Consider the following 16,128-nt stretch of genomic DNA (forward strand, 5'->3'; position numbering starts at 1 on the left):
TGTCATTAAGCGACAGTATTTTTGGTTTGGTTATTAAACAAAGAATACTCAACAATAATATTAATGAGATAAATATTTAGATAAAAACGGAATGATCGTCCGAGATGATTTCATACGGTCGTCGGGGCGGCGGTGCGAAGCGTATCAGTACGTCATATACATAATATCACATAATAATAATAGTATTACGTATTATAATTTCTTTTCTTTCTTTATTATCCTCATTACCCCATTCTATCCATGCCTTACTTTCTTTTTCACTCACTCAGTGAGTACCGTTCAAAAGAGGTTTAACTTCCAGCGCGCGTACTGGTAACACACACACGAGTTTTTTTTTTTAAAAAACGTCTATGTTTTTCTAATTACATCGATACATTGATGTTCACAAAATAATTGCCATCCCTACACATATGCAGTGGGAACATTCCGACGTTTGACATTCAATACGGTTTGTTTGAAAATCCTATAATATATTCTTTCCAATTATTGTGAACGGGAAAACACTGGCGGGAACGAGTTGGTATGAGAGGACGCGTATTTCGTATCTCTCATTATTGTATATTCCATATCACTTGCACAATTACGCAGTTCGTTTGTCTGTCCGTAATCCTTCGCGTCTTAGTGATTTTCGCTTATATTATAAGTATATATTATCATAATATTTATTATTCAGTCAAGAGTATCTATTATTGCTGGATAATTCATTTTTCAGTAGTATAATAATTCCTATTACGTGTCTTGCGAAACGTAATGTATTCTGTGTACAATATTGTAAGTGCTTTAACGTATAATGTATGTTAGGTATTAAGTTTTAGGTGACTAGTACTATTAAGTAATTATCCTCAATGGTAATAAATAATAATACTCGGGATAAAGACGATTACCTATTATACGTGGTTAATTTTCATTTGAGTAGTTATTATATATCATTTTTAATACTTTAACGTATCACGTGCCATTTGATTTCTGTATTTGCCGTCTACATTCATTGTTTGGTGGGTCCAAAATCCCCATCGATGATCAATTCACTGTTCTATTAATTAATAATATTATTTTAGTTATTTGTATATGATAAAAAGTAAATTTATTATTATCTATAGTCCACAGTTTTAAATATAGAATTAACATCATTTTACAAACAGTTATATTTATAGCCATTATCAAAGGACCTTTGATGACAAAGGTACACAACAATATTTGTTCACATATCTACTAAAGTATAATCAGCTATAATATTGTTTTTCGTTTTAATTTTTGTAATTGTATCCACCACCTAAAAGTGTTAAGAGAGGACCCCACACCTGTATGTATTGTCTCTGTCTTACATACTACATAGCAAATTTTTGTTCAATGAAATCAATTTTATGCTGTTAGCTTTAATATTGGAATCAATTTACCTATTATTAAACTTAAGGGTAATAATATTATCTAGGGTATCTCATGAGCTTTTATTGATATTTTAATTTTTAAGTGAGTTGCAAGCATTTTAAAGTTTTAAAATGTTACATAACTATAGCTCACTTAAAAATTAAAATATCAATAAAACTATGATATTGACTATAATATTAAAGCAACAGCATAAAATTGATTTTGCTGAATGAAAATTTGCAATATTGTATGTATATGCGACAGAGAGAACACATGCAAGTGTGGTGTCCACCATCATTATACATAATATTATAAATGTGTCAATTAACTTTTATTAGGTTTATCTACCAACAATAATTACATTTTACACATTTTTTGGCAAATTTACCAGCACTTATTTATTCCACTCTACAGTATTTCAGATTTAACAATAGACATTTTTAACTCCAATAAAAATAATTATTAATTGTGCTACGATGAATACTAGTATATTATTGAAATATTGGAGTAAGGTTTTTTTATTTTTCTCACAAATTTTTTTATATTGCCATAGTTTTTATCGGAAATTATTTTATTTTTTTAATTTATAATAGTTATAAAAAAATGATAATTGAAGAAACAAACAATTTAAATTTCAAACTATAACATACCTACCTAATATAAACTTTTTTTAAGATGGCTTTGATTTCTTTCAATAAATTTGATACTCACTACTCTTGGTTATACATATTATTACAATCAATTTTATGTTACAACATAGATACCATCAAATGGAGTCCATTGAAAAATTTATAATGACTGTAATTCACTTTGTAAAAATTAATTGAAATTAAAACTTACAAAATTGGGTATTGCAGTATTTGATAATAAATACCTATATTTTGTGTTTCAATTTTACACTATTATTATTATTCAATTAAATATAAAAAAAATACATTTTTAAAACTGAGGAAATAGTTCAGTCATAAAATAATTGTTATCATAACAGATATTTTGTTAATTTTTTGGAGGCATTGAGATTGATATCAATAGTAAGTATATTTTGACCTGTAACTCAGACGTGTTTGGAGGTAACGATAAAAATGTTATGTCTTAGATAGATAAACGTATATTATATAATCATAAGACTTCTTATAAAATATAATGTCTTGTATAGTCTTATTATTACTCTTAATATTATTTTATATATTATATCATGTATTTTGTTATCTATCAGCATTCATAGGAATAAATCATTTTTGTGTGGAGTAGAGGTAAAATAAATAATATCCAATGCCTTTGAAAATATATTCATAATATTATAAACAATATGGTTGTGGAAGGTGGAACATTTAGTGAAAATTTAAAGCATAAAACTTATAACGTACTTGTTCAGCTGCCATATCAGCTACATCTTACCAGCACCCAACATACTCTTGGAAATGAATATATTGGCTATAATTACAAACACATTCAAGAAGAAAATATTGTTTTGGAATAGTTACATATCAACTCGCATTGAAATCAGTGTTTGATATGAGTTTGTACATTTCCTTCCCACACATGTAACTTCTTAAACGCTTAATATTAAACCAACAATACATATCAGTATATTCCAATTTTATACTAGTTTGTAGTCTTAGCCCAACACATTTCTAGATATTATAACTATTATAATATTACTCTGAGAGTAATATATAGGGACATAATATAATATATGATAGTATATGTGCTATTAAAATAATATTTTATATCAATGACTTGATGTAAAATATATTTGGAATATGAGCCATATAGTTAAAAAAAAAAACCACCCCAATATTCGTAGATACTGAGTGTTCAAATTGTTTATACAATGTATTATTTTAAAAATATTTTGACCTTTTTAATGATAGATATTTATTTTAGGAATAAGAAATATTTAATTTCTTAAAAAAAAAATTTTATTAATGCTGATAAAAATTTATGAATGGGTGGGTGTAAATGCTTGAAAATTTAATACAAGATTTTTACAAGTTGTTTATTTCCCAATTAAAAAATAGAGGAAATTTATTCTCACAAAATTTTTTTATAAACATTTAAAATTAGAATTTTGAATAAAATTATATTGTAGTTAGAAATGCATAAGCAATTTTCTGTTTATACCTAAGATTTTAAAATTGTGTAAAAGAATTTATACATTTAACGACCTATATTAATATATAATATTTCTATTGGAAAGTCAAAAAAAATTTTTTATGTTATTAGATATCTACTATTATAATAACTATTTCTCCTCAAACAATTTTTGTTTTTTTGTTATAATTCAAAAACAAATATTTTTGAATACTTGAAATTTTAATTAAATATTTATTTAGTTTATATTACCATTTTTTATTCATGGTATAATTTTTAATATATTTTAACTTTTTCTGAGCCATTTATAGGCATGAGAAATTTTTTTTTTAGATGTTGATAAAAGTCATTTAGTGGGTCAAAATTTTGTAAAATTTAATACAAGATCCCTTACAAGTTGCTCGTATATTTTTATAATATTTAAAAAAAAGTTGTGATAGTTGTCACACTATAATTTTATATACATTTAAAGTTAAAAATAATGGAAATTTCAAACTACAAATATTTTATTATTATTATAATAAAAAAATTATAAAATCTTCAAATATATATTAATTAGGGTATGGATGTTGTTGCATTTGTAACTTTTTTTCTACTTTTTCAATTAATTGCTTAGTACATTTAAAATGTGTATCATGCAAGTACAAACTAAAATCTAAAAAATTTTAAGTGCAATTTTCTGCAATTTTTGGATTGTTATTGCAATTTTATTGAATTTACTCATTTATACATGTTTTTTATAATTTCCCATTTTTAAACCTTTTTAAATGGTTTTATAAAAATTTCATGAAATAAAATTGTCAAATTGCTTTAATTCTGAAGTACATAATATATTGATATATATTGCAGTTTAAATTACTTATTGTATATTTAGGTAAAGTCGAAATGATAGTTTTATTAATTTTAGAATCGTATTGTTTTTTTTATACTGCAATTTTCGTATTTGCAATGAGAACAGATAAGATTATACATTTAACACAAAAATTATTTGTTCAGATTTGAATGAAATTATATATTTTAAAATGAATATTGTTTGTTATTTTATTATAATTCAAAAACATGCATGGGGACATAAGACTTAAATGTATATTATAAATTTTACTGTACGCAATGAAATATTAAGATATAGATTAGTTTTAAGATATTATCTATAGTTTGTTTATACTATAACTTTTTTATTCGCACATGGGCGTGCTTTAGGGTGAGGTGGAGAATAGATCCCACTCCAAAGCCTTATTTTACTAATATTTTTCAACATTTATAATTTAATGGTAGGTAATCTAGGTATCATATTACAAATAATTGTTAATTGTGCTTATTTATAGTTGTTTTTTTTTTTTAGAAATTATATACTTTACAGTTTTCTATTCCTCTCCCCTCTAGGAAAATTTCTAATGATGCCACTGTATTCATATGGTTTTACGGTATTTGCTTTATGTCATTATTAATTTAAAAGTTAGGATAAAGTATCGTTTAACTGTATAAGTAATAGTACTTACTATAATAATAATTAGTTACTAATAATATGATTAAGGCAATGTTTTCAGAAAAAGTAAAATAAATTAATATCTATATCAAAAACTAATATACTTAGTGATATAAGCTGACAGACCTCTGCTCAGAATTATTTTTTGTATACAATGATTTATTTATATTCTATGTGTGTTTTGAACTTCATTATGATGTAAAATATTTATAAGTAGTATAGTTTTCAAGTTTCATACAAATAGTTAACATATAGCTTTTCTAAGAAATAAATTAAATCACACAGTATTTATATTTTAGAAGTTTATTAGGTGAGTGTTAAATTTCAAATTAAATTGATTTTAAGTATTTAAAATTAAAGAATTGATAAATGGTCTACAACTTTAAAAAATAAATAATTACAAAATCAATTAAATAACATATACAAAACTCTAGGTATTATACTTAAAACTATTACAATGCTTTGTTTAATGTTTATATTTAGTTATAATTTATTATAGTATGTATTTAATACTGTTACAGGACTCAAATGTAAATCCGTGACTAGCTATAGTTAGAGAAATATCATGTCTAATAAAAGACATGAAGACCAGAATGATGACCAACAAGGTCAGAAATACCATACTAGAAAATCCAGAGTAAATGAAAAAAATACCCTATTTGATTTTAAGTCGCTTAATCAACAAAATGGACAGTCGCATTCAAGTGGTTCCAATTCAAAGGAAAAACAATATTCAGATAATGGAGAAGAAAACTGGAGAAAAAATCAAAATCAAGAAAATAGACAATCGCAGTGGACCTCAATACATAATTCAGAAAATCGACAAAAAAATTGGAAAGTTAATAAAAACTCAGAAAATAGACGAGAAAAAGTGAGAAACAACAAATTTGAGCAAAAACAAGACTTTGATAATGGCAATAATAATAAAAATTGTGAAAATAAGTTTACTTTTAAATTCAAACACCTTGAAGAATTATGTAGTAAGGAACCTTCTGAGATTGTATTTGTGATGTCTAATAAAACTAATGGGTTCATGGATTTATTCAAACAAAATAAAGAACCGAATTGGATATTCTTGCTTATGAAAGTTTCAGCCAAGATATGTTCTTCAGAATTAATGCAAAATAAAATTTCATTACTAACAGAATTAACATGCAATCAATTTTTTAGTCATATAAAATCCTATATACTGAGTACACCTACAGAAAAAAATAAAAATCGATGCAACAATATGAATGCGTTTTATGAAGATTGCTTAGCAGTTTTTCAATCTATAACTATATTATTTCCAAAAACAGCAGAAGAAAAATTGAAAGAAATAATAGTTAGTTGTAATATTGCTTTAACTGGTATTAAAACTTATTGTGATCAAATTAAAATAAATGAAACTACAATCATTGAAATGAATGGACTATTACAAAAATTGAATGAAACTAAAGTGACCAATGAATTAAAATTAAAAGAAAAATGTATGATTGAAAACTTAGCTCATATTATGCCTCCCCCCGAAAATTTTAGGGAACTTACAGTATATCCAACCGCAATTGATCTTAAATATGGTAAACCATTTTTACGACCAAATATCTCAAAAGGAGCTTATAAAAACGTAGACCACTATTTGGACGTTCAATTTCGTCTTTTACGTGAAGATTTTATTGCTCCACTTCGAGAAGGAATACATTTTTATAAAGAATTAATAAATGATCAACGCCAACCTCAACGTCGGAAAAAAATCAATAATATCCGTATTTATCAAGATGTTGAATTTCAAAAAAAAGGTGAATTTGTTCGTGATAAATATGGTTATTTAATAAACTTTGACATAAAAAAAAAATTGAAAATCAACTGGGAAATGGCTAAACGTTTCATGTATGGTTCTTTGTTGCTATTTACTGTTAATGATTTTAAAACTTTTTTTTTGGGTATCATTTTGGAGCGTAAGATTGAACTTTTGAAACAAGGAAAATTGATTGTAGAATTATTAGAAAATGCAAAACCTTTATTTAATACATGTCTTACTATGGTAGAGAGTGAAGTATTTTTTGAACCATATAAATGCTCAATGGAAGTTCTTAAAACTATGAATGCTCATAATTTTCCAATGGAGAAATATATAATATCAGCTTCTAAAATAGTAGATTATCCATATTACTTAGACACATTACCTGAACCATTTTATTCAATTGATGATTCCCAAAAATTCTATCTACTGAATAATCTTGAATGGCCCACTAAAGAACAGCTACAACTTGATAAAATGCAATTCAAAGCATTCAAAGCAGCACTAACTCAAGAATTTACTATTATACAAGGTCCCCCTGGCACAGGAAAAACATTTATTGGTTTAAAAATTATGAAAACAATTATAAATAATTTATATAACAAACCATGTCTTTCTAAACCAATTTTAGTAGTTTGCTACACTAACCATGCGTTAGATCAATTCATGGAAGGTATTTTAAATTTCACAAACAAAGTTATAAGAATTGGTGGTCAATCTAAATCTAAAATAATAGAAGAATACAGTTTAAGAAATATCACTCGCATGTACAAAAAATCCATTACCACTAATAGAGGTCTAAGAAATGTTCAAGATCAAGTCAAAACAACTATGGATAACATAAATTATTTTAAGAAATGTAGTGAAGTCGTAGGATACAACGTGGGAATTTTAGAGTTATCGCTATTAAAAAATGGTATGCCTAAAAAATATCAAACATTTTTTAATACTACCTTGGATCTTCTCTCTTGGTTATTTCAAGATCCTAATTATTTTAATGTAGACCCAATTGAATTTATAACTGAAATTAACCCTGATTTGATTAACAAAGTTTTTCATTCTGAAAAATTGTTGAAAATTGAAAAAGAAGCAATTGTAGATGATGATGAAGATATTCGATATGAACCAGATTATTTAGACATCGAACATAATTATAAAGATATTGTTATTTATAGTATAACTTTAGATGACATTAAACATGCTTGCAAGGAACTTCTTGAAAACAATATACGATTAGAGAATTTATCAAATTTAGATTTAAATTACTACAATGATTTTAATGAAGCCAAATTCAACTTTGATATAATGGAAAAGATACATGATTATTTTGAAAATATGTTGAATTTGGCTAATGTTTATATGGAACTACCAAAATCAGTAAAAGATTTAAATGAATTAAATATGGGTCAAAGATGGTCTTTATATTTTTGTTGGGTACGAGAAACAAAAGAGATGTTTGATCCAAAAATAATGAAATATGAAGAAAAGTATACTCAAGTTTATAAGCAATATTCTGAATTAAGAGAGTTAGAAAACATAGAGTTATTAAATAAAATGCATGTAATAGCATTAACTACTACTGGTGCAGCTAAACATAGAATAATGCTGGAAGGTCTAGAGTCGCCAATCGGTATATTATATTATGATTTATTCTTTTATTTTTTATTTATTTAATAGTTGTTTTTAATTTGTAGTTATTGTTGAAGAAGCTGCTGAAGTTTTGGAGGCACACATAGTTTCATCATTAACAAGGCATTGTCAACATCTTATATTGATAGGTATTTATATTTAAAAAATAATGTTGAAAATTAATGTAACAGATAATTATTTTTTATTTTATAGGTGACCACAAACAACTTCGTCCTAGTAATGCAGTTTACAAACTGGCCAAAGATTTTAATTTTGATATTTCACTGTTTGAACGTATGGTTAATAATGATGTACCTTGTTACATGTTGGGTGAACAACATAGAATGCGTCCTGAAATAGCATCCCTTATAACTCCATCGATCTATAATGAATTGAATAACCATATTTCTGTTAACAATAGAGAACACATTCGTGGTGTTAACAAAGATGTGTTCTTCCTAAACCATAATGTGTATGAAAAAGAAGTATGTTATTTCATTCTATTTCATTACAATTTAATTTAATTAATACTATATTTCTGAGTATTTAGGTTGAAGAAATTTCAAGCAAAAGTAATGACCATGAAGCCAGATTTTTAATTATGTTTGCCAGGCATTTAATTTTACAAGGATATATAACAAATCAAGTGACAATATTAACAACTTACAGTGGTCAATTATTTCTAATTCGTTCAGTAAGTTAACATGCTTTTATCAATTTGTATGACAATCTATTTTTGTTTGTCTTGTCTAAATAATACAAATTATTGTACATATTTAATTTGTATTATTATTATGTTGATGTATGCATGATGTTTGCAAATTTAATGTTAATGAGAGAAATGTTAAAACAAGTAAATAAAAGACTGGAAGAGTAGTGCTCGTAAGTTAAGGGCTAAGAATTGGCCTGTCTAAAACAGAGGCAATCATAATATATGATTTCTAAAGATTTGATATACTAGTTGGATTGATAGGTTCAAATACTTTAGATCGATAATACAAAATAAGACATTAAAAATATGTGATTAAGTATGGATGGATAAAATTGATAGAAGAATCTGGTGTTTTGTGTACACAAGGAAGCCGATAAGATTAAATAGAAGTTGTCTAGATTAGAATGTTTGACAGCAGACAAGAAAACAAAAAATTAGCGCAGTAGAAATGAAAATGAAGTGTGTAAAAAATGGGTGTGTAAAATGATTAAGGAAAGTAGAATAAGGTTTTCCTTCTTTTTGTTAAATCAATAATGTTAAATAAATTTAATAGTGCCTGATTAGATTCTGAATGTGATGGGAGCATTGTGTTCAGGGCCAGCTCAATGTGGCGTTAGAAAATTAGGCAGCAGTCTAGGGAGGAAAATTTCAAATGAATCAAATTGATTTAATTATATTTAACGATTTCTGTATTTGTCGTGTCAGGTGAAACAAGTTTTTCCAAATTAAAATTCATTAATGACTATTTGAGGTCTTCTATAGATCAAGAAAGATTCAGTGATCTTGCTACAATTTTTATTGAAAAAGAAGTGATAAAAAATCAACTGATTTTGCACAAGAAAAAGTTCAAAAAATAAATTTCATTTAATATATTTTTAATTTTGAAGTTCTATGATATTTTTTTCAATGTATCAATAAGTACTTATTGTTAATGTATGATAACGATAATGAATGATTAATGTCGGTTATAAATATAATTTGTACTATTTCAAAACATTTTTTTTTAAAAACAAAGGTTTATTATTAAAAAGTGAATATCCATATTTTATATAACCCCCTCTTTTCTAAAATATAAACTTTTAAATAGGGACTTAAATAGCAGACTTCTTAAAATTGGTATATGTTAGGGAAAAATTGTGATGTATAGAGACAGTTTTGTTTTGATGTGTGGCTAATAAGCTAAAAAAAAAAATTATTATATTGATATTAATTTTAAATAATAAAGTACTTAAGTATGATATATTAATGGTTTAATATATTTTTAGTTACAAAAAAAACATTCAATATTAGAAGGTATGAAGATAACTGTTGTTGATAACTATCAAGGCGAAGAAAGTGATATCATATTACTATCACTAGTTAGAAGTAATGAAAATGGAAATGTTGGTTTTTTAAAAACGGAGAACAGAATATGTGTTGCATTATCAAGAGCAAAATATGGATTTTACATAATGGGTAACATGAACAATTTATATAATTCTGGTAATTTGTGGAAACAAATAAAAGAAACATTGGTAAATCAGGGTTCATATGGTAAATATATTTTTATTTAGTTTTTGTTAGATACATTTTTATTTTTCTACTTAATGTTTAAAGGTGACGAATTATCATTAGAATGTGTTGTACATTCTGGTATTATATCAAAGGTTTCAAAGAGTGAAGATTTTAATATAATAATGGAAGGCGGTTGTACCATGTTGTGTAAATCATTATTATTATGTGGTCATTATTGTTCAAGTATATGTCATTCTTATGACCGTGAACATTTGGAAATAAAATGCAGGGAGCCTTGTAACAAGTAAAATTTTTTAAGATCTTATTTATAATTTTTAGAAAATATTTTTAATTGTCTTGCAATGTATAAATGTATCATAGGTCCTGTGATTATAATCATCCATGTACAAAAATATGTTATATGGATTGTGGAAAGTGCACCGTACTTATGACAAAAGATTTACCATGTGGTCATCTGTCGACATTACCATGCTATGTTGATATTGATACTTATCAGTGTGAAGAAATGGTTGGAGTTTTAGTATTGCACTTCTTACATTGTTTAGTATATTATTTTAATTAAAAATTGTCCTTAAACTTAAATTTAGGTCGAAACGATGCTAGATGAATGTGGTCATAAAATCATGAAAAAGTGTTATGACAAAAGTCTAAATTGTTCAGTTAAATGTTATATTCGGTTAGATTGTGGTCATGCTTGTGAACGCAATTGTCACAAGACTGATGATCCAGACCACAAAATGGTAATCTAGTTTATTTAAATGTATTTTTTATTGAAATATATAGCAATAAATGTATTATTTTAAAAATTTCATTTATAGTACATGTGCTTAAAACCTTGTGAAAATATTAATTACAAATGCTCTTTAAATCACAAATGTAAAAAGATGTGCTATGAAGATTGTGCATCATGTACAATTAAAGTTAAAAAAACTTTGCCTTGTGGGCACATAAAAAATAATGTACCTTGTGGATTAAATTCTAATGAAGTTAAATGCAATCTTCCATGTATTCGTCTTTTAAAATGTGATCATAAGTGTCTAGCTAAATGCTATGAACCATGTAAACCTTGCAATAAACTAGTAAGTTAAATATTTTCTTCTGTCTATCTATTTGTTTATTCTATATTTTTTTTTCAGGTGAAAAAAGTGATACCAGGCTGTAATCACTCAATCACAATAAAATGTAAAACAATACCAGAACGTAAGCATTGCCCCATGCAATGTGATCGAATTTTAATTTGTGGACATAAATGTAAGAATTTATGTGCATATGAATGTATCCCCGAAGAATGTGAAGAACTGGTGTTACAAAAACATAGTAAACTCGCTTGTGGTCATAATAAAGTTTGGGTCTTATGCTGTGACAAAGATAAAGGTAATTATCATTTGACTATCATAAGTACTATTGAAAAATTAGTATGTTTAATTAAATATGTTACAGTATGATATAATATGATGTTACATATAATTGTTTTTGATTATATATTATTATTTGTTTTTAAATATGTCTGTAAGATTGGTATATAGTAATGTATTCTTGATTTAAATAAAAATATTACTAAGATCTATTGTTGTATAGCAGTGAATAAAAGGTGTCTTTAATATTGGTATTGGTTGGCATCCCCTATTTATGTATCCCTCTATAGAAGATAAGCAAGTGAAAATAATGATTTTAAAATATTAAATTAAAATTTCATTTCTAAAAAAAATGTATATAGTTTTTGAGAATTTTTTATAAAGCTTATAGTATATGTTATATATTGTACACACACACATATTAGTTATGATTAATTATTTTGCTATTTATTTATTACAATATTAAAACAAAAAATATGATCTTATTGATTTTGACTGTTATATTTATCTGCTTTATATGTAATACCTATATTCTGTAACTTTATAAATTTAATTAATAAATAATATTATTTATTGTAGAGTTCCGGCTGAATAGCCAATATTTACTTGATAAATGCCGTGAACAGTGTCTACAAAAATTAAATTGTGGTGATATTTGTTTGGGCACATGTGGAGAATGTAAGCAAGGTCGATTACATATTCCTTGCAGTGAAGTTTGCAACAAAATTAACCTGTGTAATCATACGTATGTGTATATTTTTATTAAATAACTGGATTAATTATCAAAATATTAATCTTTTTACAGTTGTAAATTCCCTTGTAAGGAACGGTGTCCTCCTTGCAATCAAAAATGTATTTATTCTTGCGTCCATTCTAAATGCCCTCGTGCGTGTGGTAACCTATGTGTACCGTGCAAGGTAATGTATAATCAATAAAAACAAAAAATGTATAGGTAATTTTTTAAATATAGTATTTATCTGTTGATGTTAATTAGGAAAAATGTGTATGGGAGTGTCCACATTTGAAATGCACCCAATTATGTAATGAAATTTGTAATCGAGAACCATGTTATGAGCCTTGCACATTAAAGTTAAAATGTGGGCATAAATGTATAGGTTTTTGTGGTGAACCGTGTCCTCCTCTATGTCGTATTTGTCAAGAAGAAGAAGTGACCACAATTATTTTTGGTAATGAAGATGAACCAAATGCAAGGTAAATTTATTTGGAAGGAATATTATAAACATTTTGTATATCTTGGAAATTTACTGTGAAAACTTAATTTAATTGTTCATTTGTATGTTTTTGTCAAAACTTTAGTTTCATTACTTTGTTATAATAAACAAAGGTTAGGTTTATTATTATATATTGTTACAATAATAAATATATATAATGTCTTAGAATTAAAAATATTCTTTGTGTATAGCATTAGCTGTAATTTACAGCTAATTATTTAGCTAAATTATTTAATGCGTATTTTTTTTTATTATATTTCAGATTTGTTTACTTAGAAGATTGTAAACACACCATTGAATCGGAAGCTTTATCTAAATGGATGAATCAAAACGATAAAGAAATATGTTTGAAACAGTGTCCTATGTGTAAGACACCAATTTTAAGAACCCAACGTTTCATGAACCAAGTAAAAGTTATGATAGAGGACATTTCAATAATAAAATCTAAACAGTATGGAGAATTAAATGCTATTAAAAGAGGAGAAAAAAAAATCATTAAAACATTAAAATCCTTGGATATTAATTTTGATTCAAATTATTTTAGTGGTCATAATAATGGATATGATAATATCAAACATCTGTGGGATACATTTTGCCAACCTTTAATAGCTTCATTAAAATATGTAGGAAAGCAGCGTTTAAACTTCTCTTTACCTGCAAAAGATATAGAATCTTTAAATTTTGTCATTGATTTGTTTAAAACTACTTCAAAGTTTAAAAAAAGAATTGAAGAAATCAATGACATCCAAAAAAAACAAATAATCACTACCCACTTTAAGTGGTTACTTGAAGTTGCTTTTACTTATTCTAGACAATTATCTAACCAACAAAAACACGATATAAATATGGAAGTTGCAAGAGGTGCTAGGATATTACATTTATTCGAAATCATGTCTACTCCTAAGTATAAGATGGCAAGTGGACTAAAGATACAAAATTCTAATACAACTGAATTAGTAGACTTAGTAAAAAATATGGAGGCTTTATTAATGTCATGTAAAATGTATACCGTTGATAGTGAAACAGACATAGATATAATAACCAAATTAATTAATGATAAATTTGATGGATTGGCAATTATTACTGATGAAGAGAGAAAGATGATACATGCCGCAATGTCTACCAGTTTTCTGGAGGGCTCTAGAGGTCAGGGTCATTGGTGCAAGTGTCCTAATGGACACATTTATGTTATCACAGAATGTGGAGGACCAATGCAAGAGGCTGTTTGTCCTGAATGTAAAGTACGAATTGGAGGGCAAAACCATAGACATGCTCCAGGCGTAACAGTGGCTTCAGAAATGGATGGTGCTAATCATCTCATGTTTCAAACTTGATTATTTTAACTTATTCACTCAAAGATATTATTTTAACAGTTTATATTTTACTTTTAATTTTACAAACTATTTGATTTAATTACATTTTTTATAATACTTTGTTGTTGTTTTGAAATGAATATTCTTGTGCAAAATTTATATAGAGTTTGGGAATCCAATAATATAGTGCAACAACTGGCTATTTCACTTTTAATAAAATGTTTTTAGATAAATAATAATGTTCTTGTTTTTACATCATTATAAAAATGACTTACTGTAATAATTTATATTGGTAGATATTTGATAGGTGTTTACTGTACGTATAATATTCTTCGGTTAAACTAATAATAAACTTTTAGAAATTACTAATTAATTAAATATAAAAAACTTGTATTAAACATATAATAATACCTAACTGTGGTCTTTGATATCAAGTCCTGTTAACTAAGCTTTTTATTTTTATATAAATTCTTCTAAGCTAACATAAAGTCAATTTATACAAAACCCTAAAAAAGCAATTAAAAATGTAATTTAACACTGACTGCTGGTTTGACCTGAGCGATTCCACTATGCTGAACATTTTTTGTAATAATTATAGTAAGATAGTAAGTATAATAAAAATATAAAAATACCCGGAATCTCAAACCATTAAACAATTTCAACCGTTTATCTGTACAAGCACAAATAATTTGTTTATGCTGGTATTATTGGGAGAGTTCAGTAAGTAACACAGGTTGCCGACGCTCGCCGCATAGAACAAATACAATTTGTTGACGTCAGCAGTCAAAGTGTTAATATAAATGGTATTGTTTTAATAAATTACGATTATCATCACAAAAAGTTATTGTTGCATTAACATTTTTTAATGCTCTGTTCTAATAAATCTGCAGATTATTATTGATATATATTCATGAATAATACAAAAATAGATCAGTAACACACTAACACTACAATTAAATGTTTGACGTGCTAATTTAACTTAAATTTATTTTTTCATATTTAATGTGTCTTATTAAGTCTTAATCTAATTTTTGTTCTGCAATGAAGGTCTGTTTAATTTTCTATGCAAACAAGTTCAGAGTTCCTTAAAATAATCCCATTTAATTAATTGGCCACTTTTTTCAAATTTTGTCATTAAAAAATCAATTGGTTCATTGTTAATTGTGATATTTTGAACAAACCAATTTTTACTACACTGTTATATTCTGGAGGATTGGAGAGTGTATTAAATAGCAAAAAGTTAGATAATCTTTATTTTCTTCAACACATTTACACATTCCATTAAACCATATAAACCTAAAAATAAGTTTTGCAAAAATTATATTTATTTACCTATTATAAAATGTATTTAAGATATTTACTAGATCTCTCACAGAAACCATTTATTAGAAAAAATAACAAACTCCTCCATTTTGTAAATATGTGATTTTTTATAGGATCTATAATTATATTTATATGTATTTACTTTTTTCTTGGATTATAACTCTATATGCTGTAAGTACAAATTCTGGATTCACTTTTTGTATTACAGTTACAGCAGTCCATTCTTTATCCCTATGCCCTATATACATTGTCTTTCAGTATCTACCCTAATGGATTTAAAAATGCTTAGTATTCTGAGTATTCAATTAATTTCAGATAAGT

The 16,128-nt window shown here is 26.0% G+C and overlaps 1 protein-coding gene across 1 annotated transcript; it reads left to right on the forward strand.

The window, feature by feature from the left end:
* Window positions 1-589: 589 nt before the first annotated feature.
* Window positions 590-14,601, forward strand: LOC113556137 (NFX1-type zinc finger-containing protein 1-like). Its single transcript, XM_026960907.1, has 15 exons — window positions 590-771; window positions 5,470-8,358; window positions 8,423-8,506; window positions 8,571-8,842; window positions 8,908-9,051; window positions 10,335-10,602; window positions 10,666-10,867; window positions 10,945-11,092; window positions 11,172-11,324; window positions 11,403-11,663; window positions 11,721-11,958; window positions 12,519-12,684; window positions 12,745-12,856; window positions 12,934-13,151; window positions 13,434-14,601. Exons 2-15 carry the CDS (start codon window positions 5,514-5,516, stop codon window positions 14,503-14,505), a joined length of 6,183 nt encoding a protein of 2,060 aa, XP_026816708.1. The 5' UTR covers window positions 590-771; window positions 5,470-5,513; the 3' UTR covers window positions 14,506-14,601.
* Window positions 14,602-16,128: the final 1,527 nt, after the last annotated feature.

Source organism: Rhopalosiphum maidis, chromosome 3 (assembly GCF_003676215.2).
Source record: "Rhopalosiphum maidis isolate BTI-1 chromosome 3, ASM367621v3, whole genome shotgun sequence".
NCBI lineage: Eukaryota > Metazoa > Arthropoda > Insecta > Hemiptera > Aphididae > Rhopalosiphum > Rhopalosiphum maidis.

Coding starts and splice junctions, on each gene's coding strand:
- LOC113556137 (XM_026960907.1), top strand. CDS start 5,514: ATGTCTAATAAAAGACATGAAGACCAGAATGATGACCAACAAGGTCAG. Junction 10,603..10,665: donor GGTAAATCAGGGTTCATATG/GTAAATATATTT, acceptor TAATGTTTAAAG/GTGACGAATTATCATTAGAA. Junction 11,093..11,171: donor CTTATCAGTGTGAAGAAATG/GTTGGAGTTTTA, acceptor ACTTAAATTTAG/GTCGAAACGATGCTAGATGA.